Consider the following 15,768-nt stretch of genomic DNA (forward strand, 5'->3'; position numbering starts at 1 on the left):
TCTCCCCCTAGCTTGTTAAAAGTTCCAAAATGATCTTTAAGGGCTTTTACTTTTTTTAAGCACCAACTAAGCAACATTTGTGGGCAGGAGGGAGGATGCCAGAGGTTAGAATGTTCAACGGCAGCACTGATTTGTGCCTCTCTCTCTCTCTCTCTCTCCCCCTCTCCCTCTCTCTCTCGCTGGCCTTTTTCCCTTTAATGAGGACTAGAATGTTTCCACATCAGTTAACTGCCTTCATACAGCACCAGAAGGTCACACCAGCCCCAGACTGATCCTTCCCTTTGTGCCTATAATATAATTGGCTGATTGTACCAGTGATGGGCGCCCCCTCCCCCAGCCCGCTCCCAGCTCCATGTCAGCAGCCTCACTGCTGGTTTCCGAGGAGAGCAGTTGGCTGGGCTGCGCTCTCTCCGCACAGGCAGGGCCACTGCGCTCTCTCCGCACAGGCAGGGCCACTGCGCAGGCCGATCAGTGAACAGCATCCATTTTAATCTGCGGGAGCCTGTGCCTTACCAGGGCGTGCTCTGCTCCTCGCCTCCGCAGCCTCGGTGAGCAATCCTGCTTGGGGGTCTGCGCCCTAGGATGCACTGAGATGGTGCACCAGGAGAACTGTTCCTATCAGGTAAGATTTCAAACCTGGCTTTGAGGCCGGCATCCTTGCAGAGGGAGGCCTTTCCCTTCCAAAGCAGCAGGTTGCCTCTCTCCGGATTTCTCTGCTCCTGGCCCTCCACGCATACAGTATTTGAATTGTAATTAGGTTTTCTGGAGAGTAAGGGGGCAGAAAACACTGCTTTGTTGGACTTTAAAGCATTTGCGGAATCCACAGAGGTGATCTGCTTTTTGCACGTTCTGTCTGCCCGTACAGATAAGAGGAACTGTTTTGAACTGTAATTGAATTCAAGGGATTGAAAGGAGAAAAATCGGGTGGGAATTTCACGTAGATAACATTGAAAAGCATGGTTTTTGCACATTGCATAGCACGTGAGCCGCTTCACATCCAGCTTCTAGGACTGCCTTTAAGGAAATTATGTAAATGAAAGCAATAATTGACGATCTTAGAAATTTTCAAAAAATCGGCCAGCATGCAGTCGACATTTGAAGTTGCTCGTGTGTGTGTCTTTCTGAACTTATTTTTACTAGTAAGTTGTTTTAAATGGTGAGATAAATAAGAATGATTTTCCATAAAAGAACCCAGATGGCAAGATTTTAATAATACACGTACTGACCTGTGTGCTAATTTGGTGTCTGGAGTTATGAATTACACACTTAGACCATTTCAGAAGGGGAATTCCAGAGGGTTCCTACCTGCTTCCTGTGTGCTGGGCTGTGGGGGCAACACTGAGTGTCCTGGTTGTAAACAGACGGCAAGAACCTTCTCAGAGAAGTCATTCTTTGCAGCGGTACGACTTGGCTAGTCCAAGCCCCATGGTAAATGGTGGGGTGCTCCTCAGGTGAAGGAGTCTGAACTCTAAGGAACCAGTTCTCCAACGCAACAATACCTCTTCCTGTGTGAGGTAGGATGTTGAGACAAGCAGCTGCTTCTCAGAAGGTCAGATTTCTCAGGGGCTGAATAGCACATTTCCCAAGACCCCAGGCGGTTGTTTCTCAGCTAAGTAGAGTGTGCCTGTGAAGTAGACTTATACAGTTTTTCTGCATATAACTGGAATTTTGTAAGTGTGGGCTTATTTTACAGTATTTTCATTTTATGGTATGTAAAATTTCTTTCTTTTTTATTTGAGTCTGTGGGCCGTAAACATCAAGATCTGTGTGCACAGGAATTCTTTCCCTGAGAAAGGGGCTGAGATGCCCAGGAAACACTCAAAACTTCATTTCCACATGATACAGGGTTTGGGGGCGGGGAATGTCTGATGTCTACAGAGAGCCTAATCTGTGTCTGGCATGGTTCCAGGGGATTAAATTACTAGGATAATTAAAATAGTTTTTTCTTCTCCCTTTTCAGACGAGGTGTATAATTTATTTTCTGAGAGGCCAACTACTGTAAGATTACTCTCTGTATTTTTTCATTAGTTTGAACGTGAAATCACTTTTTTTGTAGGTCAAAAAAATGATCAGATATCAACAATTTCTTCTGGAGAGGAGAAGTTAGCCTACCAATTCTTCGAAAGGAAGACAAATTGATTTCATTTTATATGAACACTGTCGTGTGTTTAATGGTTATAAAGTATTTATTGCTTATTTTCACAGTGAAATTAAGTGCATTGGGTAGATAATAGTAGATTTTGCATTACCGGGGGTTTTATGGCAGAACTACCTTCATGCTGGTGTTCTTTTGAGCCCCTCCCCATTTATCCACAGTTTGGTAAAAACAAAAACATTAACCTTGAAGTCAAGTCTTAATCCCACTTAGAAACCTTAGTTTTAGGACGCAGTCAACAGCCACATGCGGCTGGATTTAGAAAGGATGGTTTCTCAAAGGCCTTGGCTTGGTGTTGTCTCAGTTACGTGGGATATCGACAGTTTGGTGTTTTTCAGGAACTTCCTTTGATGAAGATTTTTATGAATGATAATGCAGACTTTAAAGCAAATCTTGTTTGCATCTTTAGTGAGTGGATAGAATTTATTTGGAGGGGCTGATTCTTTTCCCCCCGTAAATGATATAACCAGGGTTTTTAAAGGGGAGTTCATGAATGGGGCTCCAGGGGCCATTCCCTCTAAAATTATATGGCTGTTAAACTGTTTTTATTTTTATTATCAGTGTAGCAATGGTGATCTCCTAACTGGTCTCCCTGTGCTTGCCCCCACCCCACCCCCACCTCTGTCTTCTCAACTGCGTCCACAGTGATCTTTAAACCTATGTCAGGTCATGTCACTCATCTCAGAATTTTCCAGAAGTCTGTCTTCCTACTCACAGTAAAAGCCCAGGACCTACATTGTCTAACCGTGTTCCTCTAAGACTCCTCTCTCCATACCCCTTCTTCCCTCACTCCTTCCTGCCACACTGGTGTCCCTGAACTGGCTTTTCCTTCTGCCTGGCGTGCACTCCCCAGACCCTTCCGTGTAGGGTTGTTGGTTTTAGCAAATGATCTGCAGTGTTTGGTACATACTCATCCAAAAAAAAACACTGTTCATTGTTTATCTGAAATGCACATTCAACTGAATATCCTATATTTTGGAGCCCTGGTGGCGCAATGGCTAAGAGCTCGGCTGCTAACCAAAAGGTCAGCAGTTCGAATCCACTAGCTACTCCTTGGAAGCCCTTTGGGGCCATTCTACTCCGTCTAATAGGGTTGCTATAAGTCAGAATCTACTCTGTGGCCATGGGTTTGGTTTTTTTTATCCTGTATTTTATGTGGCAGCCCTGCCCCCATCTTCCTTTGGGTCTTTGCTCAAATGTCACCCTCTTGAGAAGACCTTTGCTGAGCTTGTCAGTAAACTCCCCAGTTCTACCCCAGTATTTCCGTTGCACTTCCTAATATGTTTTTATAGTTAGCATTTCTCACCATCTATCACAGTACAAGGAGTCCCTGGGTGGTGTAAACAGTTAAGCACTCAACTACTAGCTGAAAGGTTGGCAGTTCAAACCCACCCAGAGCCACCTTGGAAACAGTCCTGATGACCTGCTTCTGAAAGTCACAGCCTTGAAAACCCTATGGAGCCGTCCTACTCAGTACACACCAGGTTACCATGAGTCAGAATCAACTCAGGGCAACTAACAACAACAAAAAATCATAGTACATATTTTACTTGTTTTCTCTGTTTCCTGCAGGAAACCCTGGTGGCGTAGTGGTTAAGAGCTACGGCTGCTAACCAAGAGGTTGGCAGTTCAGATCCGCCCGGCGCTCCTTGGAAACTCTGTGGGGCAGTTCTACTCTGTCCTATAGGGTCGCTATGAGTCGGAATCGACTCGATGGCAGTGGGTTTTTTTTGGTTTTGGTCCCTTCACTACAACGGAAGCACAGTGAGAGCAGGAAGGTTTGTTTACTCTGCTTTCCCAGTAATGTGGATATGCTTGTTATACATAAAATTGACTAAGAAAAAAAGAGTCAAAACCATACTATAATAGCTTTGGGGTGTTTTGTATTTCCTAGCCATTGTGATGACTTTCGGTCCCACTTCCTCTCCTGGCCTTCCTGCCATTAACCTTGTCTGTGGGTCAGCTTATCCCCTTGTTCCTCATTAGTTTTTTCATCTGTAAAATGGGTTCTTTCCAATTTGCATTCTGGCATGAGAGTTGGCAGGTCCCCTGCCAGAGGCCACTTTTCTGTATGTCTTAGTCATCTGGTGCTGCTATAACAGAAATACCACAAGTGGATGGCTTTAACAAAGAGAAATTCATTCTCTCATAGTCTTGAAGGCTAGAAATTCGAATTCAGGGTGCCAGCTCCTTGGGAAGGCTTTCTCTCTCTCTCAGCTCTGAAGGAAGGTCCTTGTCATCAGTCTTCTCCAGCCTAGGAGCTTCCCAGCACAGGGACCCTGGCTCTTGTTTCTTGGTGGTATGAGGTCCGCATGTCTGTCTGCTCACATCTCTCTTTTATATCTCAAAAGAGATTGGTTTAAGACACAACCTAATCTTGTAGATCGACTCCTGCCTCATTAACATAACTGTCACTAATCCCATCTTATTAACATCGCAGAGGTAGGATTTACAACACATAGGAAAATCACATCAAATGACAAAATGGCAGACAATCACACAATACTGGGGATCGTGGACTAGCCAAGCTGACACATTTTTGGGGAACACAATTCAACCCATAACACTGTATAAAGAAGTCAGCTATCCATGGAATAAAAGCTACCTTCCTCCACTTTCATGGTACAAACGGTTAACACACTTGGCTGCTAACCAAAAGGTTACAGGTTCAGTTTCACGGAAAGCATCCTGGGAAGAAAAGCTTGACGATCTACTTCCAAAAAATCAGCCATTGAAAACCCTGTGGAGCAGTTCTACTCTGAGACACATGGGGCGCCAGGAATGGGAATTGACTCGACAGCAACTGTTCCTGCCCCCCCACCATTTCTCCTGCACCTCAGGGGTCAGCGAGGGTTGAGGAAAACCATGTGTCGCTTCATCTTCCACTTGTTGGTTGTTAGTGTGTAGAAGTACAAATGGCGTTTGGTATTGCTTTTCCATGTAGAAGATGGTGCAAAAAGGAGACTTTCACCTCCGCCAAGAGTTTGAGAACACCCCCCGTGCTACTTGGACACGCTGTGCTTTGAACTGCTTAAGCCGAGGAGGAGTGATCAGAATGGAATTCTCACGCTTAATTTTTTGTGGCGGTTTTGTTTTTTTTGTGAAAGTTTCTCACATTGTCAACGTCCGTGAATACTTTTCTCCCTCCCAGATTTACATCAGCGAAGGGGTTACTGAGGCGTGTGTTGTCACTTTCGGTTGCTACCACGTTAAAAGACAGAGCTATCGACCTCCACTTTCCAGTCTTGGGAGGGAGCCAATCTCTGCAGGAAAGAATCCTGCCCACAGATTCAGGCCTGGCAGCTTTCAAAAGGCCAAGTTCTTCTAAATGGTCTCTGATAGAAAGCTTAGAAATACTGTTAATTTGAAAGCACAAGTTTAGGCCAAGGGGTCCATTTTGCTTAGAAGTTTCCAAATATTTCGCCAGCCCTTTTCTTGCAGCTGCTTTTTGGGGGGGGTGTATAAAAACAATGACATGCTTTCATCCCTTTCTTGCTGTTCCTTAAATTCGCTTGTGCCTGTCTCAGATACAGATCACACGCTCACGTTCTCAGCGTCCGTGGGAATGGAAACTTAGTGAAACGTAAAATGGTGCGCGAACATCTCGCATCTTTCTCCTTCCTTGGGAGCACAGCGAGTCTCTTCTTCAGACACATACTGGTCATGAAGAAACAGGGTCAGACATCTTTACTGCTCCCCTGATTCCCTTAGATGAGTCCCAGACTACTCCGCATGAACCCTGGCAGACACTGCTCCCCAGACCCTGCACTGCGGTCCCACGTTGCCATCAGTTCTTTTTCCTTGCCGTGCGGTGCCTCAGCCCAGAATGCCTCTCACCCACACGGCACCACTTCTACCTGTTGCAGGCTGAGCCAGCCTTTCAACACTCAAATGCCACCTTCTCTGGGGAACTTCCCCCCTCATTCCCCTCCCTGAGTCACAATTTCTCCTCATTGCGCTTGGTTTTTACTTCTGTTAGGACGCACGTTCTGCTGGTTACATACAGGTCAGTCTCCCCCTTTAGACAACAGGCCTCTTGAAAACAAGGACCTCATTTTAGTTTTCACAGGTACCTGCTCTGCACTGCAGTGTGTGCTCAATAAATGTTTGCTGGACTGAATTGCGTTTTCTACAGTTGGTGCTGTTCCGAGTCTCCAGGGTGAGGGTTCCTCATTAGAATTCCAGAGTGCGGCTCAGATCTCTGTGTTTCAACAGAGGAGACAGGGAAGCTGACCCTAGAAGTCCGTGTACGTGGCTTGTGAGGTGCGTTTCACCAGCATCCCTGTGCTAGAATAGGGAGACCTGGTGAAAGGCACAAAGTGAATGAGGCTGACATCCCAGAGACAATACGCTAGGAAGATACCTCATTCCTGCTTCTCTACCCAGAGAAGTTTCCCAAGGTGAACCTCATGGTCTGTGCCAAGTGCTTTTAAAAACATCTGTGGCCAGTTGAGGCAAGTGCTCATCCCAAGTCTGCCTTTCTTAGTATATTGAGTTTTGCAGAGTTTTAATAAATCTTTGCCATATAGAGGAGTAACTTACTGCCCCTTGAAATACCAAATTTTACTGGGGCAAAGTGCTTCAGCCCAACTGAAGTGTCCTACCTAGCATGTAAATTAGAGGATGCCCTATATTGGTCTTGAATGATAAAACCGGGGAGTATTTCACTTTAAGTAGTACATCAAGATGTTCTTGAATTCTTGCTGGAGGAAGGTGTGAACAAGCCCTCTGTGCCCAGATTCTAATGGGTTCTTTAACGCTAGCAAAGGAAAGGAAATACATCCCATCTCTGTTGAAACAAGGCCAAGGGAGGGCCCTCCTCCCATCCCTTCTTCCTGTGAGTGAGAAAACAAGGTATCAAATTTGAGTTCATTTAAGATTCTGCCCAATTTAATCCTGTTTACATCTATAACAGGGAAAAGTGTTGGCAATGGGAAAGGAAACTTGAAAGTATTTTAGTATGCTATTCGATGCAGCCTTTTAAATGTAAGTTCAATAAAAGTTTTCTTTGTCTTATTTTGATGGACTTTTTGTTTGTTTTGACAAGGAAATTTTTTTTTCCATAGCTAATAGTTCTGAGTAGTATTTTGTCTTCATTGGTTTGCCTGGTTGAAATATGGTTGTATTCTGCCCTGTTGAAATACAGTTTTGTTTTTTGTTTTTTTGAGGGAGTAGTAACACACTTTCGACCTTGAAACTTAAGAAGCTCATCCTAGATGTAAATTCAACTGCATTTTTATTTTAGCCAAGTTACCTGAAAATGGAATGTACATGCTTTACCACAAAAGTATAGGTGTTTTATAATACAGTGTGAAATGCCCCAAATTGCATGTTTCATCAGGGGTTAATTATGGGTTTAATCCAAATAGAAATTTTGTACAAGCGTATCATTCCTATGTAAAGTAACACTTGGGGCCTCAAACATCATGATTCAGACCTCAAGTGATTTTAAAAAAAAAAAAAATGCAATGCCGAAAGTCTAGTCTTTTCTCCTGGAAAAGGGATACTGATGAGAGACAGGAAGGAAATGGGAACACCTATATTTTTTTTTATATGGATACATACTGCTGAATGGATGGGCTTTGCAGAGTAGGGACCCCACATTCACATATGTGTATGAAATCTTGGTCATCAACGATAGCCCCATGTCCCATTATTTATCTGTATTCTCTGCGCCAAAGGAAAATTTGAAATTCTGGTGTATTGGCCTGTATACTAGATAGAAAAACCAGAAACTACCAAGCTTTCTGAAAAGAAAGTAATTTGACAAAACTGCTTAGATTCAGAAGAAAACAACCATAAGAGAGGCCTAGTGTGAGATCCATTAGCAGGGAGACAACGCTCAGAACACAGAGAAACATAATGAGGACAGTCAGATTGGTCCCCGTGGACTCTGTGTCAGAGCCTGGAAAGTGGCCACAGTTTCTTGAACTCCAGTTTTCGGGCAGACGGATTTACAACTGTGGTCCTCAGGCTTTTCGATGTGGGAGAGCACTTGTCTCTCTGTCCTTTCCTGACACTTCCCCCTCCTCCACCCCACACTCCTAACCTACACTGAAAAGTCTATTTAAAAATCACCTGAATATTTTTACAGCGTATCAAGCTATCGGAATACCTTAATTGGAAAGCAGGCCAGATTTAGATGATCTTGGCACAGAAGAGAAAAGTAATAGTGAGTTAGAAGGAGGCTGTGAACCAGACGTGCATGCCATCTGGATGCAGGTTGCAGAGAAGGTGTGGGAGACTGAAGGGTTAATCAGGATGGAAACATTTCCCTCGGGAATAAGAAATCTTCTGACAATGTGTGAGTGATTTCCCAGTAATGTGGTCCGTGTTCTCACAGTCAATAATTTCCACCAGTGGTCGATAATGATCATTTAAAAGCTTTAGCTCACGTGACCAATGCCTCCTTTTAACTCAGATCATGGCCTGACTGGAAACTGAAGCTCGCTGTTGTGGTCGTTAGTTTTCAGGCAGGAGGGTGGGAAGAGGCCCTTTTAGCCTCATGGATTCTAAGTGGCTGTGTGTGCATTTTCTAAGGGCAAGCCTTAATACCTGGACCCATCTTACACCAGGACAGTTGATTTCAGAGGGGGCAGCAGCAGGGAGAGGAGCCCAGAAAATACCCTGCAGGAAGGCATGGCTGGTCGCTGGCCCCTTGTTTGCATGTCTTTGTCATCAGGCGCCCTTGAGTCCGTTCCGACTCATAGCAACCCCACGTGACGGAGAAGAACTGCCCCATAGGGTTTTCTGGAATCTTTATGGAAGCAGCTTACCACGGCTTTCTCCCATAGAGCCACTGGGTGGTTTGATCTGCCAACCTTTTGTTTAGCAGCTGAGCGCTTAACCGTTGTACCACCAGGGCTACTGCAAAACCCCCAAACGTTACATTCAGTCCAAGTCTCTTCCAAGGTGGTGTTTTGTCTTATTTTTTCCTTTTCTGGATCCATGTGGACCTCTTGGAAGTGAAATTCGTCATAGAGTTAATCCCAAACGTCTTCAGTCAGTCTTGCCACCATACCTGGAAATATGATCTGAAATAGAAGAGTAATGGCTTATGGTGAACTTTTTTCCAAATCTCCTAGAGCAGTGAGCCTCAAAATTTAACGGGCCTTTGAAAATCCTGGGATCTTTTAAAAATGCCATTTCTGATCCCGTAGGTCTGGATCCTGAGAGGCTACATTTCTGAATAAGCCCCCTAGGCAACGCAGATGCCCCGGTGGAGATACCCTGGAGCAGCAAAGCTCTAGAGAATGTCAAAGCACGGTGTCCGTGAATAAGCTCAGCCCACTTGATAGGAAAGTAAGTGTTGGGTGTTTTAAGTTGGTGCAAGCCGTCCTGATAGAGGTGGCCCAGCTCCTGTGGGGAAGGGCTGGGCTGTGAGCCTGTGTGTGCTGACCGCTCCTTAGGATGCAGAGTAACTGCCCTGCCAGCTCTGGCGTCCCTGCTTCAGGAGGAGACGCCTGTCACTTGTCTCTGTAGAGTGCCTGTTACGTGATCACTGTGACAACAAAAGGGGAAAGAGTTAGAACTAGAGAATGGTCATTTTCACACCCTTAGTACTAATCCTTGTTGCTGTGTGGTTGGGAGTTTCCACCTTCTGAAAGAGGAGCCCTGGTGGCACAGGGGTTTGGTTTTGGTTGGTTTCTCCTGAAAGAAAATATATTTAATATATTATTAATGTATGCATATACATGTATGTATGTTTATAGTTAATATGGAGCATTGGTGGTGCAGTGGATAAGAGCTCGGCTACTAGCCAAAAGGTCGGCAGTTCGAATCCACCAGCCACTCCTTGGAAACCCTATGGGGCAGTTGTACTGTGTTCTGTATGGTCGTTATGAGTCGGAATCGACTCAACTGCAATAGGTATTTATAGTTAATATATTATTAGTGCATACATATTAATTTTATATATATTGACACATGTGTATATAGAGGCAGTCCCCAGGTTATGAATGAGATCCATCCATAAGTGTGTCTTTTAAGAATTTCTGGGTAAGTCAGAACAGCTGCAAAGGGTTTTTATTTAGCCTTATTTTAGTGCAGGAAAAGGCTCAAAGCCTTTTCAGTGATTTAAATGGTGCACATGTAGCAAGTGAAGGTGATGGGTTTGTTGTCAGTAGGAGTTGGTTCGGTCATTTCAAACTGAGGGCGGATTTACATAACATTAAATGGAAGAGATCCATATTTGTGGACATTCCAAAGAAAGGTGATCCAACAGAATGCAGAGATCATTGAACAATATCATTAATATCACATGCAAGTAAAATTATGCTGAAGATAATTCAAAACTGGTCGCAGCAGTACATTGATAGGGAACCGCCAGACATTCAAGCCAGATTCAGAAGAGGTCGTGGAATGATGGATATCATTGCTGATGTCAGATGGATCCTGGCTGAAAGCAGAGAATACCAGAAGGATGTTTACCTGTGTTTTATTGACTATGCAAAGGCATTCGACTGTGTGGATAATACCAAATTATGGATAACAATGCGAAGAATGGGAACGTCAACACTTATTGTACTCGTGAAGAACCTGTACATAGACCAAGAGGCAGTCGTTCGAACAGAACAAGGGGATTCTGCGTGGTTTAAAATCAGGAAAGGTGTGCATGAGGGTTGTATCTTTTCACTATATTTATTCAATCTGTGTGGCTGAACAAATAATCTGAGATGCTGGACTATATGAAGAAGAATTGGGCATCGAGACTGGAGAAAGACTAATTTAACAACCTGCGTTATGCAGATGACACAACCTTGCTTGCTGAGAGTGAAGAGGACTTAAAGCACTTACTAATGAAGATCAAAGACCACAGCCTTCAGTATTGATTACACCTCAACATAAAGAAGACAAAATCCTCACAACTGGACCAATAAGCAACATAATCATAAAGGGAGAAAATACTGAAGTTGTGAAGGATTTCATTTTACTTAAGTCCACGGTCAACACCCATGGAAGCAGCAGTCAAGAAATCAAATGATGGATGCGTTGTGCAAAGATGTCACTTTAAGGACTAAGGCTCTCCTGACCCAAGCCGTGATGTTTTCAGTCGCCTCCTATGAATACAAAAGCTGGACAGTGAATAAGGAAGACAGAAGAAGAATTGATGCCTTTGAATTATGGTGTTGGCAAAGAATACTGACTATACCATGGACTGCCAGAAGAAGGAACAAATCTGTCCTAGAGGAAGTACAGCCAGAGTACTCCTTGAAAGCAAAGATGATGAGACTTGACCATGTACTTTGGACATGTTATCAGGAGGGACCAGTCCCTGGAGAAGAATGTCATGCTTGGCAAGGTTGAGGGTCAGCAAAAAAGATGAAGACCCTTAATGAGATGGATTGACACAGTAGCTGCAAAGATGGGCTCAAACATGGCAAAGATTGTGAGGATGGCGCAGTACCCAGCAGTGTTTCGTTCTGTTATACACAGAGTAGCTATGAGTTGGAACTGACTCGTCAGCACCTAACAACAACAACAAGGGCAAGTATGAGTTGTCCGTAAGTTGGACGTTTGTAACCAGGGGCCTTACTGTAATTATAGTGAGAGTTCATCCCTTTTCAACTGTATATTTAAGCCTGACCTGTTAAAGTAAAAAAAAAAAAAAAATTAGTACTTAGGCTTACAGTTTTATATACCTAAGTCTTGTAATTTGGAAATATTCAGGTATTGACTATATAGATTGCTAATGGTGGACCAGGATGCTAATTTCAGACCGAAATGGATGTCACTGGCTGAACCCTGAGTAGAGTGAACTGGGGTCTGGAAATCAGCACAGCCACCATGCCAGGGGCAGAAGGTTGCTTCGCACTGTTGCGGATGAATGTTCCTCACACCCTTAGATGTTTGCAAGCTCTGCAAAGCCCTGGGCTTCTGTCTGTCTGCCCAGCTTCCCTAAGGGTTGTGTGGTGCTGAGTAGCAAGTAGATGGGGCAGCCAAGTGGGCATGGTAGCCCCTTCCCTTCAGCCCCAGCAGATCCATTTTTTACTTTTGAACATAAGTGGTTTCCAACAGAAGATTTTCATTGAAAAGCACTGATAGAAAACTATTAATGTTTCCTGCTAGGACAGCATTTAAAGGAAACAGTTTAAGCAATCCACACACTTTTCCTCTGTTCATGTATTTATTCAGCAGCCCTTTGTTGTTCATTTATCCCATGCCAGACAGTGTTTTAGATGGTGTGGGGAAAAGAAGATGGATAAACACAAATCCCTGTCCTCTCAGAAAGGCAGGAAGGCTGGGAACCACACTGGCTGTTGGAAAGAAGCTGCAGTGCCTTTCTGGTAAACGAGAAAGAGAAGTTCACTGTACAGCCTGTCAGATCATGGCCATCGGTGAAGGGGAACATGTGCTGTACACGCTGATTGTTCCAGATGTACGTGATTTATTAAACATTTCAGTCTGTGATGTTATTGCATGACGAATGCTACCGATTTCTCTGTATTGAGCCCTAATTTCTTAAAAGCCATGCTTGATTATTTGCTTTCTAGCATGCAGTTGTTCTGCCGAGGCAGGCAGTGGGAGGTGGTGTACATACCCATTAGGGTGTGGGCAAGAGAAGCAGAGGGCCCGAGGTCCGGATTCTGGCCTGACGTGCTGCGCTGAGCCCTCTGCTCTAAAGCCTCCCTGTGCAGGTTAAAGAGGTATGTGAGAAGCACGTGCAGAGAACCTGGCATGTAGCAAACCCTCAGTAAAGGGCTGTCATTGTTCTTAGCTGCTGTCAAGTCGGCTCCCGCTCATGGCAACCTTACATACAACAGGACGGAACGTTGCCCGGTCCTGCGCTCTCGTCATAATCATTGGTGTGTTTGAGTCCGTTGTTGCAGCTGCTGTGTGGTGCCTTCCAGTGTAGGGGCCCCTCTTCCAGCACTGTATCAGACAGTACTCTGCTGTGATCCATAAGGTTTTCATTGGCTGATTTTGGAAGTAGATCATCAGACCTTTTCTCCTGGTCCGTGTTAGTCTGGATGATCCACTGAAATCTGTCCCATGGGTGACCCTGCTGGTATTTGGAATACCAATAGCACAGCTTCTAACATCTTACAAGCCTCCCCAGTACAACAAACTCACACATGGGTGGTGGCAATAAAAGGTATCAAAGCTGGGTGGGGCAAGTGGTTTGCAATCAGCTGCTAACCTAAAAGTTGGTGGTTCACACCCAGCCAGCAGCTCCACGGAAGAAAGTCCTCTTGATCTGCTTCCATAAACATTAAAAAAATATTTATAGCCTAGAAAACCCTATGGAGCACAGTTCTACTCCATAACACACGAGGTCACTATGAATCGGAATTGACTCAACGGCAATGAGTTTATTATTATTCTGTTAATATATGTAAGGTGCAGGTTTCCTTCATTTTGATTAACCTCCTTTGGCAAGATTTAATATAACCTTCAAAGTAAAGCATACTTTATTTTAACAGCAAAGCGTTAGCCTTGAGAATGCTCCGTCGTTGTGAACACCCCCCATTGAGGGCAGCACTCAGTGGCCAGCATGGCTGGCAGCCCTGGGAGTCATTCTGAGCTTTGTGTGTGCAGACAGTGGGCTCCCCATCTAGACTGAGGGTCCTGTGATCTGGAGGGGTCTCAGACAAGGGAGATCTCCAAAAGAGAAGCCCAACCCCAGTGCAAGTGTGGATGGTGCAGTTCACTCTCTGGGGAAAACTGGAATTGGGGGATAAGGTGGAGGAAAGGGAAGATTTGGGTCGAGGGCTGCAGAAGAAAGTATTTACCTGATAGAAATGGAACTATAAAAAACTATATTGCCACAGATTAAATTTTTTAAAAAATCTCACGGAGAGAAGTAAGTAGACAATTGAATGTGAGCGTGTCAGTAGATGTTCGGATGCCAAAAGCCTATCTTGAAGGGCATTTTTAATTTTGACCTCTGTTATTAACTGAGTTGAGGTTGGTAAAGAATCCATATTGGAAAATTTATTGATTGCGTTTGCTGCTTTCTGTCTAAGCACACCAAAGTGTAAGGTGGTGTCCCTAAATGAAGGCTTGGCCTTTGGATTCCTCTTTGGCCAATTTCTGCTGCAAACAGTAACTTTTTTTTTTTTTTTTTAAATAAATAGTGGGTATATTTTTTAGTTTATGGCAGTAGTGATTTGATAATCAGTGTGTGTGTGTATGTGTGTGTGCACCTCTGTTTTTCTGTTACTTGCACTAAATACCCTCCAGCTGTGGGCCTGTCTCCCTCTGTATATAAAGCCAGTAAACAAAACGAGAAACCATGGGAAAAGGGTAAAGACAGCAGCAGAAAGGAACGTGCTCTTTTGTGAAAAAGCAGCCACTGGCTGAATTTTAAAGAAAAGTTGACGGATCTTTTTCTCTTGCCTGTATTAATAGAACAAGGCAGTAATCCTAGGGCCAAGGCGTCCCTGTCTGTGTTGGACATAAATTTCAGTATTGTATGGTCTTCTTCCAGACTTTTTCATCTGATTTTAAGAAATGATTGGTTTGGGGTGAGGGGAAGAAAAAACATCTGTCTCACAGGTTAGAAATGATACTGTTTTCGTTTTGTCCTGGGATGTCAGCAAGGCTGGAAGTGTTTGCATCTATTTTTGTCCCACACACTCTGCCCCTGGTTCAGAATAAGGCTGCTGGGTCCTTGCAGAGGCCGCTCAGCCTGCACTGGGGGTGGAGTCGCTGGCTGGTGCCTCTCTTTTCCTTTCTTGGGAGCAGGAAAGGTGCTTGCAGAGGAATCCAGGCGGGGTCACGCAGGAGAAGGTGACAGCAGATGGTGGGGTGCGGGCTCCCCACAGGCTGCATGTCAGGGCAGAGTGAGCCCGGAAGTGGCAGCTGCCCCGTGCCAGAGCGCGGGACAGACCAGGGAGCTGGGCGGGACCGTGTCCGGGGGAGGGGGACAAGGACACACAGCAGCCGGGCACAGGCTCTTAGCTGCCTCTCCATGTCAGCATGAGCAGTCGCCAGGGCCGTGGAGGATTGGCACATCAACTTGTCAGGATTCATGAGAGGCTGTTTCCAAAGTGTTAAAGGATGAATTTGGACAGTGATGGAATGGATGACATCGTCAGTCAAGAATCCCCACTGGATGTGGAGGGGAATTATAAGAAGGTAAGGGGGGGAGAATGCTTGTGTTTGCTAACAATTGGACCTTTTCTAACTCCAAGAAAGATCACCCTGGAGCAGTAGCCAGATTCCACACTCAGAAGCATAGAATCAGATGCCTTAAGCTGGGAGAGGCCTTCTTTCTGCTTTTCCCAGCTTGTATTCATTAATACATTAAAGCAGTAGTTAGAATACGCATATTGTTGGCCTGAAGTTGAAAAAGTTCTCCTATGCATTTAATTGCTAGGCAAGGTTTTTATGTAAAAGGAATACTTTTATAAGTTTTTGGCATGTTGACAGTTCACCTGCAATAAATAATTACTATACAATTTAACCTATCTAAGTTTGACTTTATTGTTCAGAACAAAAAATATAAAGTCTTACTAAGGAGAGTTTAGGTTTTTAAAAAAATTGAGACAGTATCCTAGTAATTCTTTGTTTGCCTTTTCTTTTGAGGGTCAGTAAATATATTTTTTGGATGTTGTATATGGTAATTGCCTGGTAATAACAGACCCAAGTAAAAATAGCCTTAGTTATAT

At 44.3% G+C, this 15,768-nt stretch overlaps 1 protein-coding gene across 3 annotated transcripts in view; it reads left to right on the forward strand.

Moving 5' to 3' along the window:
• SCHIP1 (schwannomin interacting protein 1) overlaps positions 1 to 15,768 on the forward strand; it is a 147,084-nt gene that overhangs the window by 75,513 nt on the left and 55,803 nt on the right. The window contains exon 1 of one of the 3 annotated variants that reach the window (XM_023555352.2): positions 15,104 to 15,235. The exons of the other annotated variants lie outside the window; for them this stretch is intronic. Coding sequence (XP_023411120.1) covers positions 15,158 to 15,235 — 78 coding nt within the window. The 5' untranslated portion in view covers positions 15,104 to 15,157. Of the gene's footprint in view, positions 1 to 15,103; positions 15,236 to 15,768 lie in introns of those variants that run through there. 3 annotated transcript variants of the gene reach the window in all.

This window comes from Loxodonta africana, chromosome 23 (genome assembly GCF_030014295.1).
Source record: "Loxodonta africana isolate mLoxAfr1 chromosome 23, mLoxAfr1.hap2, whole genome shotgun sequence".
NCBI lineage: Eukaryota > Metazoa > Chordata > Mammalia > Proboscidea > Elephantidae > Loxodonta > Loxodonta africana.